Here is a 24,095-nt window from a genome sequence, read left to right as displayed (position 1 = left end):
AAATTATCCCAGTAGAGTATAATCTCACACGTGATTGTTTATCACTTTATCTGCAATAAAAAAATTAAACATTTTGTCACATTAAAAAAAATTAACATTTTGTCATTTTACTTATTTAATACTAGTATATAAGGAGGAGTTTTCTTAGAATAATACAATCTATGATGCATCACGCATTTCCCTTCACAATATTTTGAGATAATCACCGTACCTTTCGATTCGAAGGATTACTTGAAAGATACTGCAAGAGAAGAACTTTTCCAGTAAACTGGATGAACGTGATAAAAGTCCGGACCTTTCTACTGGTTGGCAGAATATTCCAATCCGACCCAAGTAAATCTTAAATCTTAAAGGAAGGAGTAATTCAATGATAAGGATACATGCGTCAATTTAAGGTCCAAGGGCATAGCGGTCACTCGGTTGTCATTTGTCACAAATGTGTTCAAACTTCAAAACCCACGCGAGTTTTTTTTTTTTTTTGGGGGGGGGGGGGTTCTTCCAACACATAAATAAAACAAAGGTCTTCTCCTCATCTTCCCTTTCCTCAGACTATATAAGGACTCTTCTTCCTCTCCCAAATCCAATCCTCCCAGCACACAGAGCTTGCTCCCCAGCTTCAATGGCTGTCAATGATTTTTCCTTCCTCACTTGACCCTGAAATACCCTCTGCTGCACCCGGTGATTCTGTATCTGAATTTTCACTGTAAATACAATTTATAATTTAATCTCGCTTTTGACTATCACTGATCCTGCTGTTCTCGTGAATTTCAATAATGTCTAACTCGGGAGGCTCCGCCTTGGCGCGAACTCGAGGTGTGGACCGCTTCTACAACCCTCCGGCTGTTCGGAGAAATCAGCAGCGGGCGCAGCAACTGCAAAGACCATTGAAGTCCGATTCCCGTGTCGGCTCACTCGATAGGGAGACGCCTACCAACTCTGATGAGTCGACATTGTCGAGACCCAACTCCGTTGGCTCGTCTTCGCCGCCCGAAACTGTTAATTTGACTAACTTGGATCGTTTTATGTCATCAGTCACTCCCTTCGTTCAAGCTCAAATCTTATATGAGGTACAAATTCGATCTTCGGTAGGCTAAAACTCATGAAAAAGTGAAAAAATTTGGACCTTGTTTTGTAGCAACCGAGTCTCTGACCCCTTCTGCACGAAGCTCTTGACATTTTAAATATCTGCTGGAATATATCCCCTGAATCCTGTTCATCAGGCAGCGTCGTATATTATTGTTCTGATGGTTTGACTCTGATATTAATGATGGTGGTAAACTGATTTTGTCTGCTTCCAAATGCGAGGTTAAGGAAAGAAGCAACAGGCTGCAGCCTTCCTTTGGTGATGTAACATAACGCGATAGAGAGTCATCCTATTTGATTTACTGTCTAGTTGTTGGTTCCACCAATAGTGATAATTATTCCCATCATTGAAAGCCTTGAATCATAGTTCTCTTGATGTATATCCTTGTAACTTGAAGCATGCAGCCAAGTCTTGATGGTTGAGTACCTTTAATAGTTTGGTCCCGATTAAATTATGTTGAGACGATAATTTAATGCATCTGTATGAATCCGGAGTCGATGTGGCGAAAGAGGAGCGGATAAAACTTCTCAATAGTTGTTTCCATCCTGCTGCTTTCAATAAGTTAAAGGAAACTGATTTGGGTTTATTTTAGTTGTCAGGCTATAGTTGGTTGTTTGACTGTGCGCTCCCGCTGCTATCAGATAACACAATTTTTGTTGTTGTTCGCCCTAAGGATTTCATTCTTTCTGTTGTTAACTGGTGGTGTTTGCATTACACAGCCCAAACTAAAAGGATGTAGGACGCCAGAAGTTGATGGTAATTCTTACTTTTGCCTCGGGGATCTCTGGGAATCTTTTAGGGAATGGAGCGCTTATGGAGTAGAAGTGCCGTTGTTAATAAATGGGAATGAATCTGTCAAGCAGTATTATGTTCCATACTTGTCAGGCATTCAATTATATGTTGATCCACATGTTCTCAGGTCAGTCTCTTTTGTATGTCCTCTGTCTAAATCTTTTCATATGGATTAACAAATGGTTGATTTCGTAAATCTGTACCCGCCAGGTTTTTCTGTATAAGTTGGTTTTTGACTTTTTTCCTTCATTTATTTTGCATCTGCATCAGCATCTGCTATATTGTTGTTAGAACTAATTTTTGTTTATTTCCTACTTCAATTTGGACCATTTCTGCTTGCTAACAAAGGAGCAGCTTGCATGGTGAAACTTCATATCATTTAATGTTTTTATGCTAATGCTCTGTCTAGTGATGTGTGCTAGAGGAATGCAAATTATTATCACGTGACATTTGCTGAGGTTGATCTTCCTATACCCAATGCTGTTTTAGTTTTGTTGGGCAAAGAATCATCTGTAGGTACTAGGTACATATTGTCAACTTTTGCTAAGTACAAATTGTTAACTTTTGGTAACCAAAATGAAGCAGTTTGTTACTGCAAGACAAGGGTTTTCTGGTTGGATGAGGGTGCTGGGCATATTGGGACCCAACGGCCGACAGATATTGTGGTCAAGGCATAATCCTAACTTAGAGGTATAAAGCTTTTGATCTATGATAGAGATGGTGAAAACCATTCATTGCTGATCCAAAGATGGTTATGGTGACTTACGGACAATTGTGCTCAATAAATGAGACTGCAAAGGAGCATGATAATGATACTTCCAATTTTTTAGGGTTTTTGGTTGTTGAAGAGTTATTAGATGGCTTATATGGAGAGACCAATTTCAGACGGGTCGTTGAATGCATGGAACATATGTGAGATTCGACTTAGATCTTCCATTAAATGTAGCGCTGATGTACTAGGTATCTTGATTTATGCATTAACTGCTAAAGAGGAGCAAGTCATAGGTGTCAAGTGCAAAAACAGTATATATGCTTCTGGGGACACACAATCACCTATAAGGATGCCTTCTTGATCGTTAAATAATAAAAATAGATGGATAGTCCGTAATGGATTTGGACAACTTAAATGAGATTAGATGGAAAGTTGAGCTAAAGACAAAAGGGTAAAATTGGGCAAAGACTAGCCGAAACTTGGTTGGAAAGGTGCATGTGCTGAACCAGTAAGAAATTTATTTCAGAAGGCACCAGTGTCCTAGCTTGGGGTTGGCTCAAGTGAAGTCACCATCGTCCAATCTAGTTTGATCATTGCTCCAAGTTGTTCATGCATGGGAGGTGTCAAATTCTTTGGGTATGCATTTTTCTGTATAAGGTGGGGATACTATGTACCGTAGAGTTCTAAAGTGACTGGTTTAGGAGGTTGGGTACAACCATGGCAGTTAATCACATTCAACCCGATGAATATAATACTGCATAAATTTTAAAACTATTATCACGATGATCTAACCATTAGTGAGGGTCTGTTGACAGTTCATTTCAAGTTTAACTTTATTGCTGTAGATACTATAGTCAAGTGTTCTTGCTTCAAAAGCATGCTCGTGAAGCAATTGGACTTGGTTTGCAGTGCGTAGACATTCCTAATCAAGCCTGAAATCCCCATGCAAGAATTCAGGCTCATTGATTAAACTCTTATTTCTTGGTTAGTGAAAGGTTTATTTTGAAGCAAAGATGATAAAAAATTGGTTGGTAAGGGCCTTCTGTGATATTTTAGAAAAACCAATTCTAATTAAGTGCTGAGATGAAGACTACTGTGATCACCTTTCCTTGGTTAAGTTTCTCTTGAGTTGGAAGTTTGATTAATTGGTCATTCATTGTGCCGAACTCAAGGCCTAATGGACCCACTCATAAATGGAATAAGTATATTTTTTAATGAATTCTAGATATGGCCTTCTATATTGTCAGTGCATATGGAAACTTAAGGCTTATATCTTGGAGAAAGTTGTATTTTTTGCTGATGTTTATTATCATCTTAAGACATCCATGATACAAGCGGGCATTTGGAAAACATGTAGCAGCATTTATAAAGCGACAGTGTAAAGAAGGTTCCAAAAAAGATTACATGCATAAATTTCTTTCGAGAAGTTATAGGTTATCAATGAGTTAAAACAGATTTTTAAAGTTGATCAGGATGAAGTTTAATACATGCTGGGTTCTTAAACTACGGGGAAATTTAGCTGAGAGCGGTACTTCAGCAGTTATAATTTTAATATAGCTAGGTGCTTGAGATGTTGCTGGGATAAACAGGAGGGATTGAGTGACAGGGGATTACTTACTTAGCTTTGCATATTTGAGTCTTACTAGGTTTGAAAGTGCTGGCTACTGATGTTTTCAAATGGAGTTCATGTCCACATTGTACTGCGAAGGTGTGAAGTCTATTTTTTGAGACATTGACTTCAACATATAATATGAAATTAGTTTATACCCACATTTATCGTCATATTTGTTATTACCATATCTCATGTGCTGCATATCTACGCTAGCTTTTGCTTGTCAGTCACAGGAAAGAGATGATTCAAGAGAAGTGTTCACCTTATTTTCTTAGATAAAATGGGCTCTCATGCACCTTGTTTTGTAAATCATGTGTGGTGATCTTAAATTTTATCTATGTTTATATTTGTCCTAAGTTAACTTGTGATGAAAATTTCTTTATGATTTCATGATATCACTGGTGCTCTTTTGTGGTGAGGTAAAAAATTGGATTTTTGTTTCCAGTGTACGTCAAAGTTTTTCCCCTTTGCTTTGAAAATAAAATATCAATCTACTGTCATTGCAATGGTTATGATGTGCTGCTATTTCACATGTAAAATATTGGAATTGAACTGGACCAGGAAGCCTCACGAGGGTGGTGTTGATGGAGCTTCAAATCAGTCTAACCTGATGAATGTTGATGGATCTTCAAATCACTCTAACCTGATGAATGTTAATTCTGAGCGATTTGGTAGAATAACTGTAAGAGATAAACCTCTGGTGGCTTCTTCTAGTGATGAAACTGAGGCCCGCAACTCACCTGGGCTGCTTGTATTTGAATTTTTTGACTGGGAGCAACCACACTTTCGCCCGCCTATCTATGACAAGGCAAGTTCATTCATTTAAAATCTGCATATGGAATTTTCGTTCTGATTTGACACATGATTTCTTTCGTTTTTTGTTTAGGTTGGTAGTCTTGCCTCTAAATTTCCAGATCTAAAGAAATACAGGAGTTGTGACCTACTGCCTTCTAGTTGGTTTTCTGTGGCTTGGTAAGTGTCAAAATGTTCTTTTGTCTTTTTTTGCGGTTCTTCCAGTAATTTGTTCTCTGACTTAATGAATCAAACTTGGATTCAGGTATCCAATCTATAGAATACCAGTTGGTTCGAGTCTAAAAAGTCTGGATGCGTCTTTCCTGACCTTCCATACCTTATCAACTCACTCTAGGAGTAAGTCTAGCTCATTATTCCAAATACACAATCAATGATTGAAGTCTGATTTATTTGTGTCTCATCTGTATCTTTCGAATAGGCAAAAGTGAGCCGCAGTTTCGTGTTTCTCACGGGGAGAAGAAGGTTCATGGCGTTGGCGCATCTTTAAAGATTTCTCTTCCTTCATTTGCCCTTGCCTCTTATAAACTGAGAGGTTCAATTTTGTCTCCAAATGAAGACTCTGAATGGCAGCAGGCTAACTCTCTGGTGCAGGCTGCTGATAACTGGCTTCAGAGTTTGAAGGCTAAACATCCTGATTATCAGTTCTTTGTTAATCACAGCTCTCGATGGAGATGATCCGGACAAGAGTCTAAAATTTTCCCGTCAGAATGAGAAGTGTTGATAGTCTGCCTTGCTCAATATCATCTTTACTAACCACCTTGATTCAGCCTCACCTCATAATAATTATATCAGGTTTCGTCATAGAAGTTGCCGTATACCGTACAGGACTGAAGATGGCAGTTGCTGATTCGACCATTCTATATTGATGTGTATAAAAAGTTCTTGGAAGGCTCGTAGGCATTTGGAATTTGTATGCTTTTTGAGCAAAGCATGATATAACTGCCATAGGTACATTCAAATTATACGCCCCGCTTTTTATATTGTTTGGGGCCGCTCAAACTTCTATAGTCCGGGTGTAAGGATAAATCATCGTATCTTTTCAATTTGGGTAGTTTTTTTTTTTTTTTTTTTCCATTTTTATTTATAATTTAGCAAAGGTGGTGAAATTTATTTGCTCGATTTCAGGTGCACCCCAGTAATTATAGTTCTTAGGAGCGATTCTGTTAATTTAGTTAAGCCTTTTTCATCCTTTTTGGAAACTAATGCATTCTCTGCATGTTTGCCACTTTGCGTGGTAATTTAATTCATCCCAAAGGGGATGTTTCTTAATATTATAAGGTAAAATTATAACTAGCCATTTGTTTAGACTCTTGCCAAGGCATTTTCGTCCCAGAGGCTACTATTCACCCCTCATTGCTAGTCTGCTATAAAATCATGCAATGGATTTTATAGCGCAGTTTCGATTTTCCTATTTAATAGAGCCAGAGAGTACGAAGGCGTGGTGGCCCTCTTGATATCGATGTATAGAGCGAGATAGGAGTCCAAGCATTGCTGGACGTGGATGAAGTTATAGCTCTGGACGACTGTGATTTTACGCCAGCGTGGAACTGTTAACAGTATTTAACTATACTAATAATATTACTAATACTAATACTCCTTCCAGTCCATATTAAGTGCCATTTCAGCCAAAAAACAAATGTCGCAAATTCAATCCTCAATTAGATATTATATTCCAACGTCAATTTTATTACATACTCCTTTAATTCTATTATAAGTCATTTTAACTAATTCATATGTACCATAAAAATAATTAAATTATCAAATCTGTCATGAAACTTAAATTATGTTTTCAATATTATTCATATTAACCATACTAAATTCTAATTTCATAATTTTTACTCTCTTACCATCTTTATTAAATAGGGGCATGTGTGGAAAAATATTTAATCCTTTTTAAAACTACCAAATACTTTATAAAAAGAATTAAGAATATCTTTTAAAATACGCCCTATATATGCCAGACTGAAGGGGGATCCTCTCAAACTACAGTCTAACAATTTTTAAGTTGCATTACAAAATATATCTTATATTTAAGACCAAACTAGCTGTTACAAAGCATCTCTCCCTTGAACGAAATACATTATTTCAGCTTACCTCAAGTTCTTTTTCCCCTCTGTAAGAGTAAACCGCGTCAGAGGTGATGGAGAATAGGGCTGGAAGCTGTTATGAACTACAAAATTACATTGCCTACAATGACGGTACATTTAATTCCTAATTTCCTATATACCATATAGACAGTACATTTAATTCCTATTTTCCTATACAGCTTGGCTCCCTAAATAACTTAGCTTGTACAACAAAATACAGAAATTCTTGTATAGAATTGCTGCTAAAAATTAGTAAACTAATCCAATCAAGACCTTTCAATTACGCAAATCAAGCTATGTCACTAAGGTCCATCCTTTACATGATCAACCGTACCATGCTAGACTAAGTTTGCACTAATTTCTCAGGGGGGAAAATATGATCAACAATCTTTTTCAAGATAGAGACTGGCTGCTGCAGCTAATTCCTTTTCCTTTAACCCCCTCTTTTCGTCAAAGTCGAAAAAAAAGAAAGATCAATGTCCATGCTCTTCTCAATCAGAAGTCGGGGTCTAGGATAGTGGAAATAAGAAGTTCTTGTACAAACGCACCTCGCTGTGCTTTCCATATCTCGTCTTCGTCAGAAAAGGATTGTTGACCATTTCTGCATTCATCACAAGTAGTAATAGATCATGCTACACATCTTTAAGGGGAAAAATAGATAGAAACTTGTATGAATTAACATCTAAGCAAGCCAGTTTTTAAATTACCAAACCCCCCCCCCGGGGGGGGCCTTCTTTCTCTTCTGCTTCCCTCGCAATAAAATAAAAGAAAGGCCATAGAACCCAAAAATTCCACATCCTTTTTCCTAGGGAATTCCATGATAAGCGAATTTTGCTTTGGCACAAATCATCTTACATGTAAGTTCACTCCTCACAATATTTTCAAACTACGAAGCTTTATAGAAACATCTGTACCAAACTGTATCAAAGGAGCTATTAGTGACCTCGTAGAAATTAGGAAGTGCCCTTTTCCACCTCTTGTAAACTACTCCAGTATGATGAGTAGTACACCAATTTCACCATCCTTTATTTTATCAATAATCAAATGATAACTTAAGCATCTAAAAGTAATTGTTCCTTCCAGGAAGCTATAATGACATCAAGCAACTACAATTTCAATTTCATAATGGAAATGATGCAAGAGGAATGCAGCATGATCACAGTCAACAGTAACAATTCGTCATACCTTGCTAATACTGACTCCTTTGAGTCTACTTTTTCTATGCTTACTTCGCTTGAAGAAGCAGGCTGCAGATTTTCACGTTCATCTGGAGCAGCTGGACAGTGAAGGAATGATAGCAATTGATCACATGCTGTCTTGGATGTAGAAATCTCAGAAGATGAACCAGTAGAAAAGGATGGCCAGCATCCATCTCCATCCAGTAGATCTTTTCTAGAAAGGGACAGGGCTCCATAAGGCTCAAATTTAGGGTATCCAGGTTTGATTTGACTGTGATATCCAGTGAAGGAACTTGTAACACAATTCATCGTATCACAAGGAAGGCAATAAGTGAAACATCAAAGGACATTTATTGAAATAAGAAAAAGACAAACGGTAAGCGAAACGAAAAAATTTCTACAGCACGTAAAGGATATCTCAAGTATGCTTCGATGTGCTGATATGTGCTCAACCAAATTCGTCCCCACCCAAGTAAGGCAGAGAGGACAAATCTGCAAACACAAATGAAATTGGACATTAGCAAGTGCAATCTAAGAATATGCAGTAATACTTCGATTGAGCAGATTAAACAGATAAATCAGTTGTATTAGATATTGATGCACGTTTAGTAACAAAATTTACTAGTTTGTGGAAGCTATTGTTGAAGCAGCCCTGGGTAGATTTTAGATTAGATTCATGTGTCAACTTCCTAATGAAGTTTTATCACGCGATTTAGATATGTTGTTCTTTTATCATGGTTCGCACTCAATCCTAATCAATCATAAAATGCCCGTGTTATATTATATTAGTTCTCTGAAAAGATCAGCCAAACCATCAAAACGAGAATAAGATACCGGAAAAGAAATGGTAATGACTAATGAGATCAATCTGGTTAAAGAAATCGATAAACGCTGATAACAAAAATAAATTACTTGACCCTTTGAGATGAGATATAATTACCTCAGTCTTTGCTTCTACAGGATGATCCTCCTCAAGATGACAACACAGTTCCAGAAGATCAAAATCCTCTCCACAAAATGGGCATGAATATGCGGTCTTGAGCTCGTCGTCCCCATCTACTTCCTCAAAATCGATAAAAAGTTCTGCTCCAGCATCCACAAACAAACAAATAAATAGAGAACGCAAGGACACATAGAACTCATATTTTTTTACGTATCTCGTATTCACATCAAAAGGGAATAGATGATCAAAGATAAGTGAAAAAGTAAAATGGAAACGACAGAATCACCGAAATGGGACTTTATCTTCGACGGGTAGCCTCTCGAAGCAGTAGATGGGACAGGACTCCAGGTTCGGTCTTCCATGGAATTGCACTCAGTATATGTTGTTGGGAAAGCAGTAGACGAATTCACGAATCACGAGAAAGTTTGGAGGAGTTTGGAGGTGTGCGCTGTGGATGGATGGATTCCTTTTCAGAGCCAGGGAGGTGGTGTTTATATAGTGAAAAAAGGGCGAGAAGTGGACGAGGAAAGTGCCAAGGAATTTCGGATTGCTCATAGCTCCTTAGCCAACAAGATTTCTGGCCCTCCTCTTTTCAACTCCAGCATCCTCCGTATAAAATTCATAGCCATGATTAAAAAATTTGTTAAGTTAATTATTTATAATAAATAAATATTATTTTTGAAAAATATTTTCATTAATTATTAATAATGTGTATTATTTAAAATTATTATTTAATATATTATTTAATATGTGTAATTATTATAAAAATTATTTTAGATAAATATACTAGACAAAGTCAATTGATATCTTATATTTCTTAGTATAAGAGTTAGTTTGATTTTTAATTTGATCCTAAATATAAGACTCTAATATGCTTTTTTTCCTCATATTTATTCACTTTTTCTAAAATTGACCTTATAATAGTTGCACTAGTTAAATGTTTCCATAAAAAGGTAATTCCAATATGTATAATTAACAAGGATATTTTAGAAAAAAAAACACTTATTTATTACAAATAACTAGCTCAACTGATTTTTTTAATCTCTCTAGACTAATTAATTAGTTCTTATATTAAGGACGAGAGATAGTATTAAGAAACGGATGCTGTTTTTATTTAATTTGATTTTAAATATAAAAACCTAATTTACTTTTCTCTCATATTTATCTATTTTTTTAAGATAATCCTTACAGTAGTTACACTTGTATATGTTGAAAATTTTATCAAATAATAATTCTAGTCAATACACATAATTAGCAAAAGTATTACAAATAAGTAACTTGACTAATTTGATTAATCTACTTAAATTAATCTAGCTCTTATATCAAGCTACTTACAAAATTAAAATTGTTATAAACAAATATTGTTACTTTTTGAAAATTAGTATTTAAACTCTTCAAAATTAATATAAAGTCACATTTTACGTGAATTATGAATATAAATATTACCACCAACTAGAAAATGAATAATGAATTTTTTCTGACCAAAAAAATAAAAAACAAAGATTTTTTTAAAAAAAATAAATTTAATCAAATTGACGAAACTGACGAAACGGCCCTATGGACCCTTGAACGGAAATCTATTAATTCCGATCCGAGATTCCTAGTTCTTGTTTGTTAGATTGTTCAGTTCTTTCTCTTGGTATTGCGCGCTTGAATTTTGCACACTCCCCGCCAATCTTCTTTTCTCCGTTCGCTGTTAACCAAATTACTGAGGTTTTAGGAATCAATGGCCACCAGAAATCGAACTGTACTATTTAGAAAGCACAGAGATGCCGTCAAGAGTGTTCGAGCTCCTTTATCTTCCTCAGCTTCTGGTTCCGGTGGTCCCGTTATTGAAATGGTTAGCACTTCACTTCTTCGTTCGAATCAATCTTCATATGCTCCTCTAAGCACCGAAGATCCGGGCCCTTCGAGGTATGCCCTGTTTTTTAAAGCTGCATCTGGATTTGATCTCTCTTTGTTTTCTAAGCATGACCGAGATGAGTATGAGATTTAATTTATTATGCTTCATCATTTTCACTTCCAGCCACTAAATACTAGGTTACGCTTGATAAATTGTTGCTGGTTATGGCTTACGCTGCCCTAGTGAATTGAGGAATACTTTCAATTTATTCCCTTATAGCAACGAAGCCATGGGGATGCTTTCTTAATATCATTTTCATCTAACAAAGAAGATATATCCAATGGAAATCACAATCTATTATGTGGAATAAGTTGATTAGGATCAGTAGTTTTTAGCAAAAGTTGTTAGATAACTTGCATCCTAATAGCTTGTGAATAAGGGACAAGGCAGACAAAAATTTGTGACTTAAATAAGAATTTTGTTATGGTTTTATCAGTACCAGACTTCCAATTAGTATCGGAGCTTGACCTGGCACCATGGCTAGAATGCATGGTGAATTACGGAAAATGAATCAAGGGATGCAAATGGAGATTGTCAAACTGAAATTTCATGACATGGATGAAGGAAGTAATGAAGACTGATATGAAGCATAGGCGTCAGACGCGGATTACCTTATATCAAGACCTTCTGCCCATCAAAATTCAAGATTAAGGAGATATTCTAATCTAGGCCGCCATTTGGGACTTCTGAACCCTAAATCATCTAAGTACTCTATGCCCTTCTATGCGCTGTTCTCACTGATTAGCCTCGAGTGCTCTGGCAATGGAAAATTAAATTATTAGCATATTATATGGGGCCGTCACTTGGGGAGAATGGGCAAGTGAGGAGTGTGTAACCCCTAATCTGGCTTCTTCTTGCAAGTGTGGGTGTTTAGTGCTTGGCCAGTGGATCCATTTCTTATCGCCTCATTTTGTGTGGTTTAATCCATTCCTTTAGTTCAAGTTTGCGGCATAGGTGAAGTTATGCCTTCAACATTTGAATTTTTGGCTTCTTTAACAATCGGAAACTGTGCCTTGGCTTTCAGAGATGCATTTACTGTGGGGTTGCCACCGGCTTGGGTAGATGATTCTGAAGAAATAGCTGCAAATATACAACGTGCTCGGGCTAAAATGTCTGAGCTTGTCAAACTTCATGCAAAGGCATTAATGCCCTCTTTTGGTGATGGTAAAGAAGATCAACAACAGATTGAGATTCTCACCCAGGAGATTACAACTATCTTGAGAAAATCTGAGATGAAGCTAAAAAGACTTTCTGCCACAGGCGGGTCCTCTGAGGATTCAAACGTTAGAAAAAATGTGCAGGTAATTTTCAAAATATTATATATTACATGGGATAATACCTTATTCAATAATACTAGTCACCTTTTCCTTGGGACGGGGTTCCAAGGATGTATTGGAAAATTTAAATTTTTCGTTCTCTTCATTAAGGAGTTTGTGCAAAAGGAGCTATATAAGCTATTGCGGATTATTTATGTATTATTTATGTCGAAGTATGTTTTGCTGGCTTTCTGTTGAATTATGGTTTCTCCCCGTCCCCAAAAAGTCCTATAGGCCATTTCATGTTGCTCCATTATTGGATTTATTCATCCACATGACTCCTTTTCCTATCTTCATTGCATTTGTTGCTCGACTGATTTCTCTCATATTTGATTCTATCATTTTGTTTTGAGATTGTTCTTTGAAGATGTCAAGGTGGCTTGAGTAGTTGCTTCCATATTTTAAGATAAATATAGGAAGCATATTGTTGCTTCTATACATTACGTCATTTGCCAACTAGTATGACTCATCTTTATCAACTTCTGGCAGCGTTCCCTTGCTACAGACCTTCAGAACCTGTCAATGGACCTCCGGAGAAAGCAGTCACAATACTTGAAACGGTTGCAGCAGCAAAAGGAGGTTGCAATTACCATGCCTATCCAACTTAGCTTCTTTCTATAATCACACGGAAATTTTACTCTTTATTTAATGACCGATAAATCTCTTTGTTAAGGAGCCGTATATTTTCTTCATTTTTACTCCTTATTGTTATTCTTTTAGTATCCAAGTGATTAAATAGAAGATCATTATCCTAAGTCTAAACTATGTCTAGCCCTCAGCTTCAAATATACTCCCTCTGTTCCTTATTATAAGAGACAGTTATAGGTTGTTTCAAATTTTGTGTGTTGATTTCCTATTTTGCCCCTATTTAATTATTCATATTACTCATATAATTGTATTTAATTCCTATTCATTCTCTCTCCCACACATTATCTCTCTTCCACATAAATGAGGGTATTGTTGGCAAAAATGTTACACTCTTTACATATTTATTGCACCTAACTAATTTTTTGAATAACGTGATTTAGTTAATTGTATCTTATAAAACGGAACAGACGGAGTATATTCCATTATATTTCCTCACTGATATCTATGTCCAAATTTGATTTTGTAGGGATATGATGGGGTTGACTTGGAGATGAATGTGAATGGGTATAAATTTGGTTCGCAGGATGATGGATTCAGTGATGTGGTATGTTATTTCATGCAATTGATTGCTCTAGCATGGCCTAATTTTTAAGAAATCTTTTACCAACTGACTGTTAGTGGCTCCTTTTTCTTTCCTAGAGATTGTCAATAAGAAATTAAGATGTTGAACCTGCAAGATTTGCTTTCATAATAAGCTGCGGCTAACTTATAAATTCCTTCCCCCACCCTCACCCCCTCTCCCAGAATACAAGGAAAAGGACAGATTTCTCATCAAGCATTGACAGTAACTGATTTATGTTTGATATTGAAGTGGCCTGGGTTTCCAAATCGTGACCTTGGAAATAATGATTCTGCTAAACTACATATTTCTCAATTTTTCCACTTTCAGATTCTTAGCTGCGCTACTTGTGTGGTTTTTCTTGCTTTCTTTTGGGTTGAAAATCACGAGTTCTCAAATTTTTTTTCTTTATGTTATTTTGCAAGTTAATTGTTAAACTAACCCAAAAAAGGAGGAACGCTGCTGTATGATTTGCAATGTGCAAACAAACCCTTGCGCTTCTTTGTTTGAAGGTGAATAATGAAGTTTCCTGTAGGGCTTGTACTTAACACTAATTTTCTTAAATTACTTTATAAAAATATGAGGATTTATATGTCCTCTTCCTCGGGTCTGCCTAAAGGAGACATCGTTGGCATGTTATTCTATAATTGAAATGTTATTGAGAATGAGGTAATGATTAGATGATGATAACTTTGATTGTGTTCATATTTTTCATTGTTTATTTTCATTCAGAATTGCTTGTATTGGGTTTAAATTAATCTTTGGGGCCTACTGTTTTATCCCTGTCCGAGCTGCTAGTTTAAAAGAAGCACTTTATGTGTTATTTTCATTTATTCTGTGCTGGTTGAAGTTCGGGAAGAAGTCAAGGCGATAGTAACAATTGGTGGTTGATGGTTCTCAGGGTCTCAGTGATCATCAGATGGCGAAGCTAAAGAAGAGTGAGCAATTCTCGGAGGAAAGGGAAAGAGAGATTGAACAGGCAACGTGAAGGCTTTCAATGTATTGCTTAGAGACAAATCTCTTTCATTACCTTGTCTGACAATGTGAAATGTGCTGTAGGTCACTAAATCAGTGAATGAGCTGGCACAGATCATGAAGGATCTCTCTGTTCTTGTGATAGACCAGGTTAGTGCCCCGCCCTTGTATATAATGGATTTAATGAATGAAATGTGACTAAGAGACCTGATATACCTGCAGGGGACGATTGTTGATAGAATTGATTACAACATTCAGAATGTTGCTACATCTGTTGAAGAGGGCTTTAAGCAGTTGGAGAAGGTTCTGTTACTCCTTTACCTGCTACTATAGCTCAGTCTCATGCTTATGCAAATTGGTGCTTGTATTAACCTGCCTTTTTGGAATTTCAGTTGGTGCAACTGTTCTCAGATAATTGTATTACGTGCACTTGCAGGCTGAGAGAACACAGAAGAAAGGAGGAATGGTTACGTGTGCAACAGTGCTTGTTATAATGTGCTTCGTCATGCTAGTCCTCTTGATACTCAAGATGATATTGTTTTAGTCATATACATCTCATGGACATTGACTGCTTTGCCTGCCAGTTATCACGCTCATTGACGTCCTTGGGCCATGGGTAATGAAATCGCCTCCTATTGGAGCATGGTTTCGTCCACCCTATGATAACGCACTCCAGTTCGTGGAAGTAGGGGGATTGATTCTTTTTTATTGTTGCGTTGTCTGAATAGAATTTGCGACGATGGTCTGAGGATGTCTTTATGGGAGGCACTTGCAATTATCAAAGATTTATCAACTTCTTGAAAAGAAGCAGGTGTGATGGTGTTTGGGATATGCAAATATTTTCCTTCTCATTCAATCTTTATCTGCCTCTTGTGATTAGTCATCGGGAAATCTTGGGGGTTGCTGGACATGCCCTGAGTTATAAATGTTCAAATTGGGCACAGAAAATTGGTGTATTTATCAAATACGTTTTCTTGTAATTAGACGTCAGAAAAGTGTTCTCAGTTTACATGATGTCAGCTGTGGGGGCCAACAAAAAGAAAAACCTGTTGGTAGTTATTGGAAGTCCTCCGATATATATATATATATATATATATATATATATATATATTTTGGCCGCCGAACGAACTTATTAGTTCTCCGTCTGGAGTCCCCTCGTCTGACCCGAGCGACTTGTTCTCCCACTGTAGTATATTATCTGGAGAGATAAAGATGACCTGATATCTGACACACACCACCTGCCATGACCTTCTTTGGCTGAGTTCCAAGTTTTTTTTTTTTAACTCAGTATGAGTTATTTTGGACTTGACTAATTTTTATTAGGGTGGGAGTATTAAAGTCCTTGTTATGTTTTTTGGATTCAAATTTTTATTTTTCTCCTCACGGAATGAGATCCGAATCATTAATTTATTAGTGCGAAGTTCAAGCTGGGTAAAAGGCTTTATATTGGGAAATCGTTTGAAGCACCGAAGAACCGAACCATCCACCCGACTTTTATCACATTCGTGGGCTCTTGGAATCATGAAGGAACATTATAGATGTCTCTGGTTCAAAGATGGATTGGGCCGAACAGATGTCAATTGATTTAAAACCCCAGTCCCCTTGAATATTTCATGGATTCTCTTTTCTTTTTTTTTGGGCCAACGAATATTGCATGGGTTTAAATTCTTCAAATTTCTCGTCTGTCAATTTTCGAACTAGAAACATTGAAAGACTCGCATTGAATATATAGTAGTTGAATGTGTATATCAGCTGCCGGACTCCATATATTGTGCTTCCTCCCTCCAAGATTAACACATTCAATTTCTTGCCGCCAGCCCGTTACCAGCGGCACGATTTGACATGTGTTCATAAAGAAAACCATGACGAAGAAAGTCACAGATCAATCCCCCGTTCTGCAGTTGAAGTTTCTTCTACAATACTCTTTCTGGTTACAAAGTACTCCTCCGATCCTTATTATAAGACCCGATTTGACTTTTTATTTGGTCCTAATTATAAGACCCAATCCATTTTGTTTCTTATATTTATGCATTTTTTTTCCAAAATAATCCTTCTAATAATGATAGTTTTAGCCAATATACTTAATTAGTAAAGATATTTTAAGAATGACAATACTTATTTATTATAAATAACCAACTTAACTTGTTTCCTTAATCTCCTCAAATAAGTCAATTGGGTCTTATAATTAGGACCGAAGGAGTATATCTTATATTTAGAGCTAAAGGTAGTGAGTAGACTTCCAACAGCTTTTTTAAAAAAAATAAGTCTAAAATAAATAGTGTACGCATAAGTGGATAAATTTTCAGAGCCAACGATGCGCCTGCGTTACCTCTCAAACATACAAACTCAGGAAGAACAGGGTGAGAGGAGACTTCACCACACCGCTATTTTATCACAGAACTCCATTTCTCCACTAGGCGCTAAGTCAAATTATGATAGGAAATGCACTTGCTACTAAAAGAACCTTGAATCGGGACATCTACCCAACAATAATCTTATGTATGATCCAACCTATCACAGATTCACACAGTCAGACAATATTCAGTTTGTTCTTAATTTGGTTTTCAAGACAAAACTGGTTGCTCATTTAACCCTGTGAACATCCTAATAATTAATTAATGCTAATGCACATAAAAGCATTTCAAATCAATACAACACGTACATATTGCATTATGTGCGACGTTGTGTCTTGAAATATTCATTGTAAGGTCGTCATCCTGTATGAGGAGAAATTAATTTAGCTCAGACGATGTTAAGTGTGATTGGTCCCCCAACAGAAGAGGGATATAGATTTTTCTCACATGGTCCCCTCCAGATGATGAACTTCGCTGTAATGGACAAAATCGGACTAGCAATGAACATTCATGTGTTGTTTGTCGTCTAAAACTTTGATGTGATTCCGAAGCGATGATTAGATCAGAAATAATCTTCTTTGTTTTTCCGTTTTCCCCCCTCGATGCAACTCCCGTGTTGGCATTTTTTTCACAGTCTTAAGGATTTAATTTTCTTTTTTTTTTTTTATTTTCCTTGGAATCCAGTCACTCTCGGCCAGCTATTCATCTCTCATTCATTTGCTGTGGCTTTAGAATTGAATGTTCCCGTCACATATCACTCACATCAATGGCCGTGGATGGTTGGCACTCAAGCGCTAGCTGCAGAACCCAAAGACGAAAGAAAATCTATGAATCTGATTCAGTAGTGATCAGAAGAAGAGTAAAGGCGATGAAGGTCGCAGCCAAGTCCAAGTATTGTAAGTTACAATTAAAGTAGCAGCAAGCAAGCTGGTTCTCCATTTATATTCCTCAGAAAGGCGGGACCTTCCTGCATTAACTGCATCTGGCTAACCATTGACAAAAGCATAGGGGTTTGATTTGTCATAAATGTAGAAACCAGTGGGGCATCAAGTACCTTGAGATATTCAAACAGTACTGTTTGCCAGTGGGTGACTGTCCTTGCCTAGGCATGCCAAATCATTCGAGCTTCACCATAGCAGTTTCAGCACAAACTGGTATATCCCACGTGGAAGTAGCTCCAGCTACATTGTGATACTGAGATTACCAGTTTACCATGGATATGTGTGGGGAAGAACAGGCCATAAATGTGAATGAAGAGGGAGAGTCAGAGAGAGAGAAGGGTTGGTGGACCACGGAATGTCTATGGTCCACCGGACCTCAGAATTAACTCACCGACTGTTTTTAGCTGTAAAGGTTCCAAAGCCCTCTTCTCTTTATTTGGCTACATTTGTGCTTCCGCCTTTTCCTTATTTTGTACCTTTCCTTCGTCTCGTATAATGACCAGTGAACAAACTCAGACCCTGAAACCAGATGTGTCTCTTCGATCATCTTCATCTTTTTATGAGAATTTATGGAACTTATATAAGCTTCATACATATCTATCTAGTTCTGTGTTTGTCTTGATTGTAGCCTTACATTTTTATAACCTCGTTTCAGTAGCTTCCCATAGGATGGCTTAAAAAAAATCAAACAGTAGCAATTGAGTCATTTGTTTTTTTTTTTAACAGTTTTGTCAAGAATTGGTTTGGTTTGATCTTCCGTCTGCTGACAATATGTGTGTGTGTGTGGAGGGATTTAGTTGCAGCTCGTGAATTACTTTTTATTCATGAATTTATGAAGTGCAGCAGCATCATAACAGGTGTTTATCAAATGCTCCACATGAATAATGGTGCCTGAAAGTGACACACGCAAACTTACATTAATATGATTGATCAAGAAAGCTTCCTTGCACAAGGGCACCTTCTCACCGACAGCTCAGCATAAGAGAATTAGAATCTCTTCTTCATTCGATTGAATTTATGCCAAGTATGTTGTCAATTATATATATATTAAAAAAAATTAAGGAAGTTTAAAATTATTCAGGATTATACGAGAAAGGTTCTCTTGTGGCTCCCCCCCTAGCACTGCGTCTCTTATTCTTAGGAGATTTTCCTCCGCACTAGCGGGTTTTTTTTTTCCCTGAAAAACTTCATTTATTTTAACGTAAATGGCAGAGGCTCGCTGAAAACCTCCATGGGAGTGGATCTTCAAGTTTAAAGCCTCTAAAATTGGTCATCTTGCTCTTCCTTTTTTCATATATTAAAAAGATTGGGTTGGAGGTAGGGGTGATGCCAATGTGAAATGATGAGGATGCACATGTTTGTATTAAAATGGATAGCCAGGAATTGTTTTTGCTGTCACGAACACATGATGGTATCGGAAAGAGGCCTATAGAACGGTCCCCAATGGCTCTAGGTTTCAAGTATATACTCAATCATTATTCGATAGGACTCCTCTTGTAAATCTTTTTAGGAGTTGTTCCCGCTACAGTCGAGATTGAATAACATTCAATGGCTGCGATCTCATTTAGGATTAGCTGCTGACTTGGGGCATTGTTGTATGCTGTTCTTCGAAACTCTCAGCATTTTCTGAGCCATGTCCGCCAAATCTTTTTCATAAACCCATCAAATTCAAAAACATCTGCATATAGACTTTTGGCCCCCCGGGAAGGGGAGGAGTGAGTGAGATTTCAATCCCATCCGCATGAATCAACAACCTTCACCCGCTAAAATTAAAATGATTTTAGTCCCACGCAGATCAAGCCAGGGAAAGTTCCATGAGACAAGAAAAATTTAGAATAAAATATGATTACACATTGAAATCCATTAGTCAATTAGAGAATCATATCATTGAGGTGACAAATCAGCTAATCAAGGGAACGCGCTATTAGGGTTGATCTACGACCATTGGCCTCTCTTGTAACTTCGCTTCCTATTGCGCCTCATCCCATGGCCGCCTTGCCCTTCCCCGTTCTAAAATCGTCCAAACATATCAAATCATCCCCTCTAAAACAGTTACTTTACCTTATGCTTATTGATTAACACAATGGTAGTAGCTCCAAATCTGTCCACGTCAAGAAATTGATCCCTCTCTATTTGCCCACCAAAGATGAGTAAGCCTGCCAAAGTATCGGTTGCCTAGTCCTAATCCTTTTTCAGTCTAATATATTATTTGCCTCCTACCCAAGATTTCAAAGACAACAATTTTGCTCACGTATTCGTTACTTCGAGAGAGCTGTGTTCATTGCGTGCGTTGGTCTCTATATCATATAATTGATAAAAACACAATCAGAGACTCATCCTTACCGACTATTTTATACGTAAGCTTCAAGTGTTAAAGCCACATGTTAGGCCTCGAGATATTTTAATAAACCCCACTGAGACACCTGTAAGAAAACAGGAAGCCTCAACCGACAAATTGATTCCGCTCAGTTCCGGAGCTTCATAGCCCTTAAATATTTGGTTTTGCAATTGACATTATCGGAAGATCCAATTTTGTTACGGGCCAAAAAATGAAGCGGCATAGATTGTATCAGCAAACGAGGATAAAATTGCCAACGGTGGGAAGCAAAAATAAAGGGAGGCGCGAGAGGAAATCGGGCCACCAATGTCCTGTCGCTGCCAACTCCGCAGTGTTCCCCCACCGAATAATAAAACTCAGCTTACTAGCCCCCCTCATGGGATAGTTACAGTTGCCGGCAAGTTGCCATTTCCCAAACGTAGTTTTCTCTCCGCTGATCCTAGTTACAGCAACGCGTTCATATTTGTCTTCCATTTCCCCTGGCCTTTCTATGTCGACATATTATGCCAACCCCCGCAAGTTCCCGCAGGACGAACTCTTCACACACAAAACGATGACGTAACTTGTTATCATAGCCACCCTTAACCAACAGTACATCAAGGTAATACCACAGGACCCTTCATGGGTACAGCAGACGCCAGAGTCCAGACAGCACTTAGAGCCTATAATGGGGGGGGAATTCCTGAGAATCAAACAAGAAAGCCCCAACCCAGGAACATAATCATTAATTAAAACTGCTGCAATTACAATTAACAGGTTCAAATGTCATCATTTGGTTCTCCCAACGTCCGCGCCTTTTTTTAATTCTATACCATAGCTTGCACTCTAGATATTTAGATAGTTGCTACAGAAGTTACTTTGAGGGTTCAACCTAAATGCCACCCGCAACTTAAAAAGTTTCATTTATGAACCAGAGCAGAGTTGAATGTGCCGCCTTTGTTTTTTCTTTCTTTTTTTATTTTTTATTTTCAGAGCTGGAATAATCTAATAGAATACAAATGAAAAATCGCCTGAAAAAATAATAGTCTAATATGAAAAATGAATAGACGATGGTGGGAAGAACTAAGATAACACAAAAAATAAAGGGGAAAAAAAATACCAAAATGAGAATTAAGTGAACAGAGGATGTATCACAAAACAGTCCGAGGGAATTTACCGGCAACACCCCTTGCTGCCGTCATGATGTTTCAGAGAGTGTGACCGTACAAATCGTATGGAGCCCATAGGGCGTCGAGAGGGCAGGGCTGTTTGGAGTCCAGCCTGAGCCATGGTTTGCCGCTGCCGGACCAATGCAACAGGCTAACTGGACCTGGGTGCAAATCTCGACAGCTGCCCCTGACGTTATCACCACCCAGGCCGTGCTGGTTCCAGCGGTGCTCGATGGGTGCCACGTGTCCTGCGAAAACCAGTAGGAACGGCGGCAGTGAACCCAGCTCGTAGATCCGATAGCTCTTCTGGATTTCCATCCATCTTTCGATGCGCTTCGTGTACCGGGCTTTCCTCCACTTGACTAGATCTATGACCATCACTCCCGTGTTGAAATAGCACGGTTTCCGTCGCGCAAAAGTGACGGAGAACCGCTTATCTGACCAGAATCCCGCCGTGAAATACTTGGTGAAATTCGCGTGGCAGTATTCTGGTGCCCCAATTGTTTTAGAACCCAAGCTCGTGCTCCACAGTTTGGATATATCATCAACCACAACTAGATCAGAATCCAGGTAAATCACTCTGCTCACGCAACCCTCCAGAAGATCCGCCAAGTAATTCCTGGCATAGTTCAAGGGTTGTTCAAGTGCTTGCCTAACAGAGGTCGAGATCAGATTTCTTACAATCTTCGGATCGAAGTAATACACCTTGAACTTCAACTGGGGGAACGTTGATTGAACTATCGACTCCAGATTTGTTTCAGACACAAGGAAATGAAAGAAGATGCTTTCTGGGCACAAGGAATGCTGCAGAATGGAGTGCACTGCAGCGATTGAACCGCGCAGGTATTCAATGTCGAGTGTTATCGCCACGTGTACCAGAGAAGGATCGCAAACACTCATTTCCCCTGAAACCCCCCTTTGATTCGAACCACATTTATCGGCATTGCGGAATGCAGAGGCTTTCCGGAACGAAAATCGGTTTTCACTATCGGTGCGAGGCATCTGGACCGGCAAACGGAGATATCCGTCGAGGTGGGAGGATCTGATGGCTTCTGCCGGAGGAAACGATTGCAGAGATGGAGAGAGAACAACTAAAGCCATTGCGGCAGAGAAAAATCCCGAGAATCGCATGAGCCACAACATCTTGGCGCCACAAAACCCCCTCCTCTTATTCTCGATGGACCGGAAAACGAAACGATCTGCCAGAATCGACGATAGGAAGGCTAGGGTTCTAATGTCCGCCAGGCTTAAGGAGAGGAGGATTGAGAACGGAAGGAAATTGGAATCGGCCTCTTTTCTCTACGTATGCGTATGAGTATCAATCAAAGTAAGGATGCCGTGGGCAGGAAGCGATGTTGAGGAGAGATAAAGCAGAAGATAGAGAGGAAGACGACGAAGAAGAAGAGGAATCCATGAAAAGGCAGAGGTGCTAGCGTGGGCACCGTTGCTCTTTTCTAGTGCTCCTCTGCTTCTTTAATTCTTTCCCTCCGCTGCCTCACTCACTGTGTATTTTCTGTGGAATAAAAATAGATTGGCAGATGAAGAAGCAGTGTCATGAAGGCGAAGTGCAGAGGGAGAGGTGGGGAGAGGGAGACCTTTTCCTTTCCAGCTTAGCGGTTCCGTTTTCCACCATAGAAATACAGAGCCCCAAACATAATTATAATATTTTAGATGGGTAAATCTATAATATTAATATTTATTTTATCAAGTAATTGATTTTTTAATTACCGTGGTCATGGAAACGAGAAAAATTTAAAAAAAAAAAAAAAAAACAGCTGTTCTTGTCTTGCTCCGAAATTACTTTACTAACCCTCGGAATATTTCATCCTCGCTCCCCGTCTCTCACCCCTTCCTGGGTCATGGGCCACGACTATCCAGTTTTCCCCTGTAGTCCAGGACCGAGTTCCCTTGAAAAATCATAGTATTTGCTTGCGTTTGCATTTCTTTATCATTTATATCAATAAAAATGTATCTTTTGTTCTTTACATTGATATAAAATTTTAATTTAATATATTAATTTATACAATATATTTTCATCTATTTAAAATTAATTTTTTTACAATCATTGTTATTTAAAAAAATTAAATTTATTATACCAATATTTGTGAATATTTTATTTTCACTGTTGACATCTTTTGTTAATAGAATTAATAATAATGTTAGGGTTATAGGATTAAAAATAATGTTTAGATTTCAAATATGAAAATAAAATTTTATTTAAAATTAAATAATTAAAATTATATTCTTAACTTATATTTATAATTTAATATCAATATAACAGTATAGAATACTTTTAAGATTAATAATAAGTCACTTTAATCGTGAATTTCTAATATTATAATTTATGTAAATTTGCATGCAATACACACTAAATGCCTAATTCTATAATCAATTCCTCCCTTTTTGTGCATTATTGTGTCGTATCTACAAAATTTATCGTGCTAATATTGTAAATGTTGGTATTTATCACAAATTTTAATTTATCATGGTATGTGATGATGAAATTCATGTACATTCGCAGAATCGTGAATGGTATGCCTTCTAGGTTTAGACTCCGTGATTTGAGATCTAATCATTTAGTTTGTGTTTTTAATGAGATATTACTTCATTTGCTATGCTGTTGGTGCTTGACTGGATAATTTTAACATTTAATGAAATTCGTGAACATGAGAAAATTATCTTAGGCCATTAG

At 37.6% G+C, this 24,095-nt stretch overlaps 4 protein-coding genes across 4 annotated transcripts; 2 read left to right on the top strand and 2 right to left on the bottom strand.

The window, feature by feature from the left end:
* Positions 1–566: 566 nt before the first annotated feature.
* On the top strand, positions 567–6,078 carry LOC114728382 (uncharacterized). Its single transcript, XM_028915285.1, has 6 exons — positions 567–1,067; positions 1,804–2,003; positions 4,762–5,008; positions 5,087–5,172; positions 5,258–5,349; positions 5,432–6,078. The coding sequence occupies exons 1-6, from the start codon at positions 774–776 to the stop codon at positions 5,686–5,688; spliced, it is 1,176 nt and encodes a 391-aa protein (XP_028771118.1). The 5' UTR covers positions 567–773; the 3' UTR covers positions 5,689–6,078.
* A 1,096-nt stretch (positions 6,079–7,174) lies between these two features.
* LOC114728384 (protein DEHYDRATION-INDUCED 19 homolog 3) lies at positions 7,175–9,757 on the bottom strand. The gene is made up of 5 exons (XM_028915287.1): positions 9,508–9,757; positions 9,219–9,361; positions 8,696–8,770; positions 8,286–8,551; positions 7,175–7,701 (listed from the first exon to the last, which is right to left on the bottom strand). The coding sequence occupies exons 1-5, from the start codon at positions 9,581–9,583 to the stop codon at positions 7,596–7,598; spliced, it is 666 nt and encodes a 221-aa protein (XP_028771120.1). The 5' UTR covers positions 9,584–9,757; the 3' UTR covers positions 7,175–7,595.
* Positions 9,758–10,851: 1,094 nt separating this feature from the next.
* LOC114728356 (syntaxin-41) lies at positions 10,852–15,683 on the top strand. Its single transcript, XM_028915245.1, has 8 exons — positions 10,852–11,135; positions 12,149–12,425; positions 12,930–13,019; positions 13,555–13,632; positions 14,549–14,626; positions 14,707–14,772; positions 14,845–14,925; positions 15,059–15,683. The coding sequence occupies exons 1-8, from the start codon at positions 10,948–10,950 to the stop codon at positions 15,164–15,166; spliced, it is 966 nt and encodes a 321-aa protein (XP_028771078.1). The 5' UTR covers positions 10,852–10,947; the 3' UTR covers positions 15,167–15,683.
* Positions 15,684–19,746: 4,063 nt separating this feature from the next.
* On the bottom strand, positions 19,747–23,013 carry LOC114728358 (probable galacturonosyltransferase-like 7). Its single transcript, XM_028915246.1, has one exon. The coding sequence runs from the start codon at positions 22,544–22,546 to the stop codon at positions 21,443–21,445; it is 1,104 nt and encodes a 367-aa protein (XP_028771079.1). The 5' UTR covers positions 22,547–23,013; the 3' UTR covers positions 19,747–21,442.
* Between the last annotated feature and the right edge of the window lie 1,082 nt (positions 23,014–24,095).

Source organism: Neltuma alba, unplaced genomic scaffold (assembly GCF_004799145.2).
Source record: "Neltuma alba isolate B1F8T4 unplaced genomic scaffold, ASM479914v2 tig00012535_pilon, whole genome shotgun sequence".
Taxonomy (NCBI): domain Eukaryota; kingdom Viridiplantae; phylum Streptophyta; class Magnoliopsida; order Fabales; family Fabaceae; genus Neltuma; species Neltuma alba.
The sequence above is the reverse complement of the archived record's forward strand: the minus strand, read 5'-3'. Positions and strand labels throughout refer to the sequence as shown.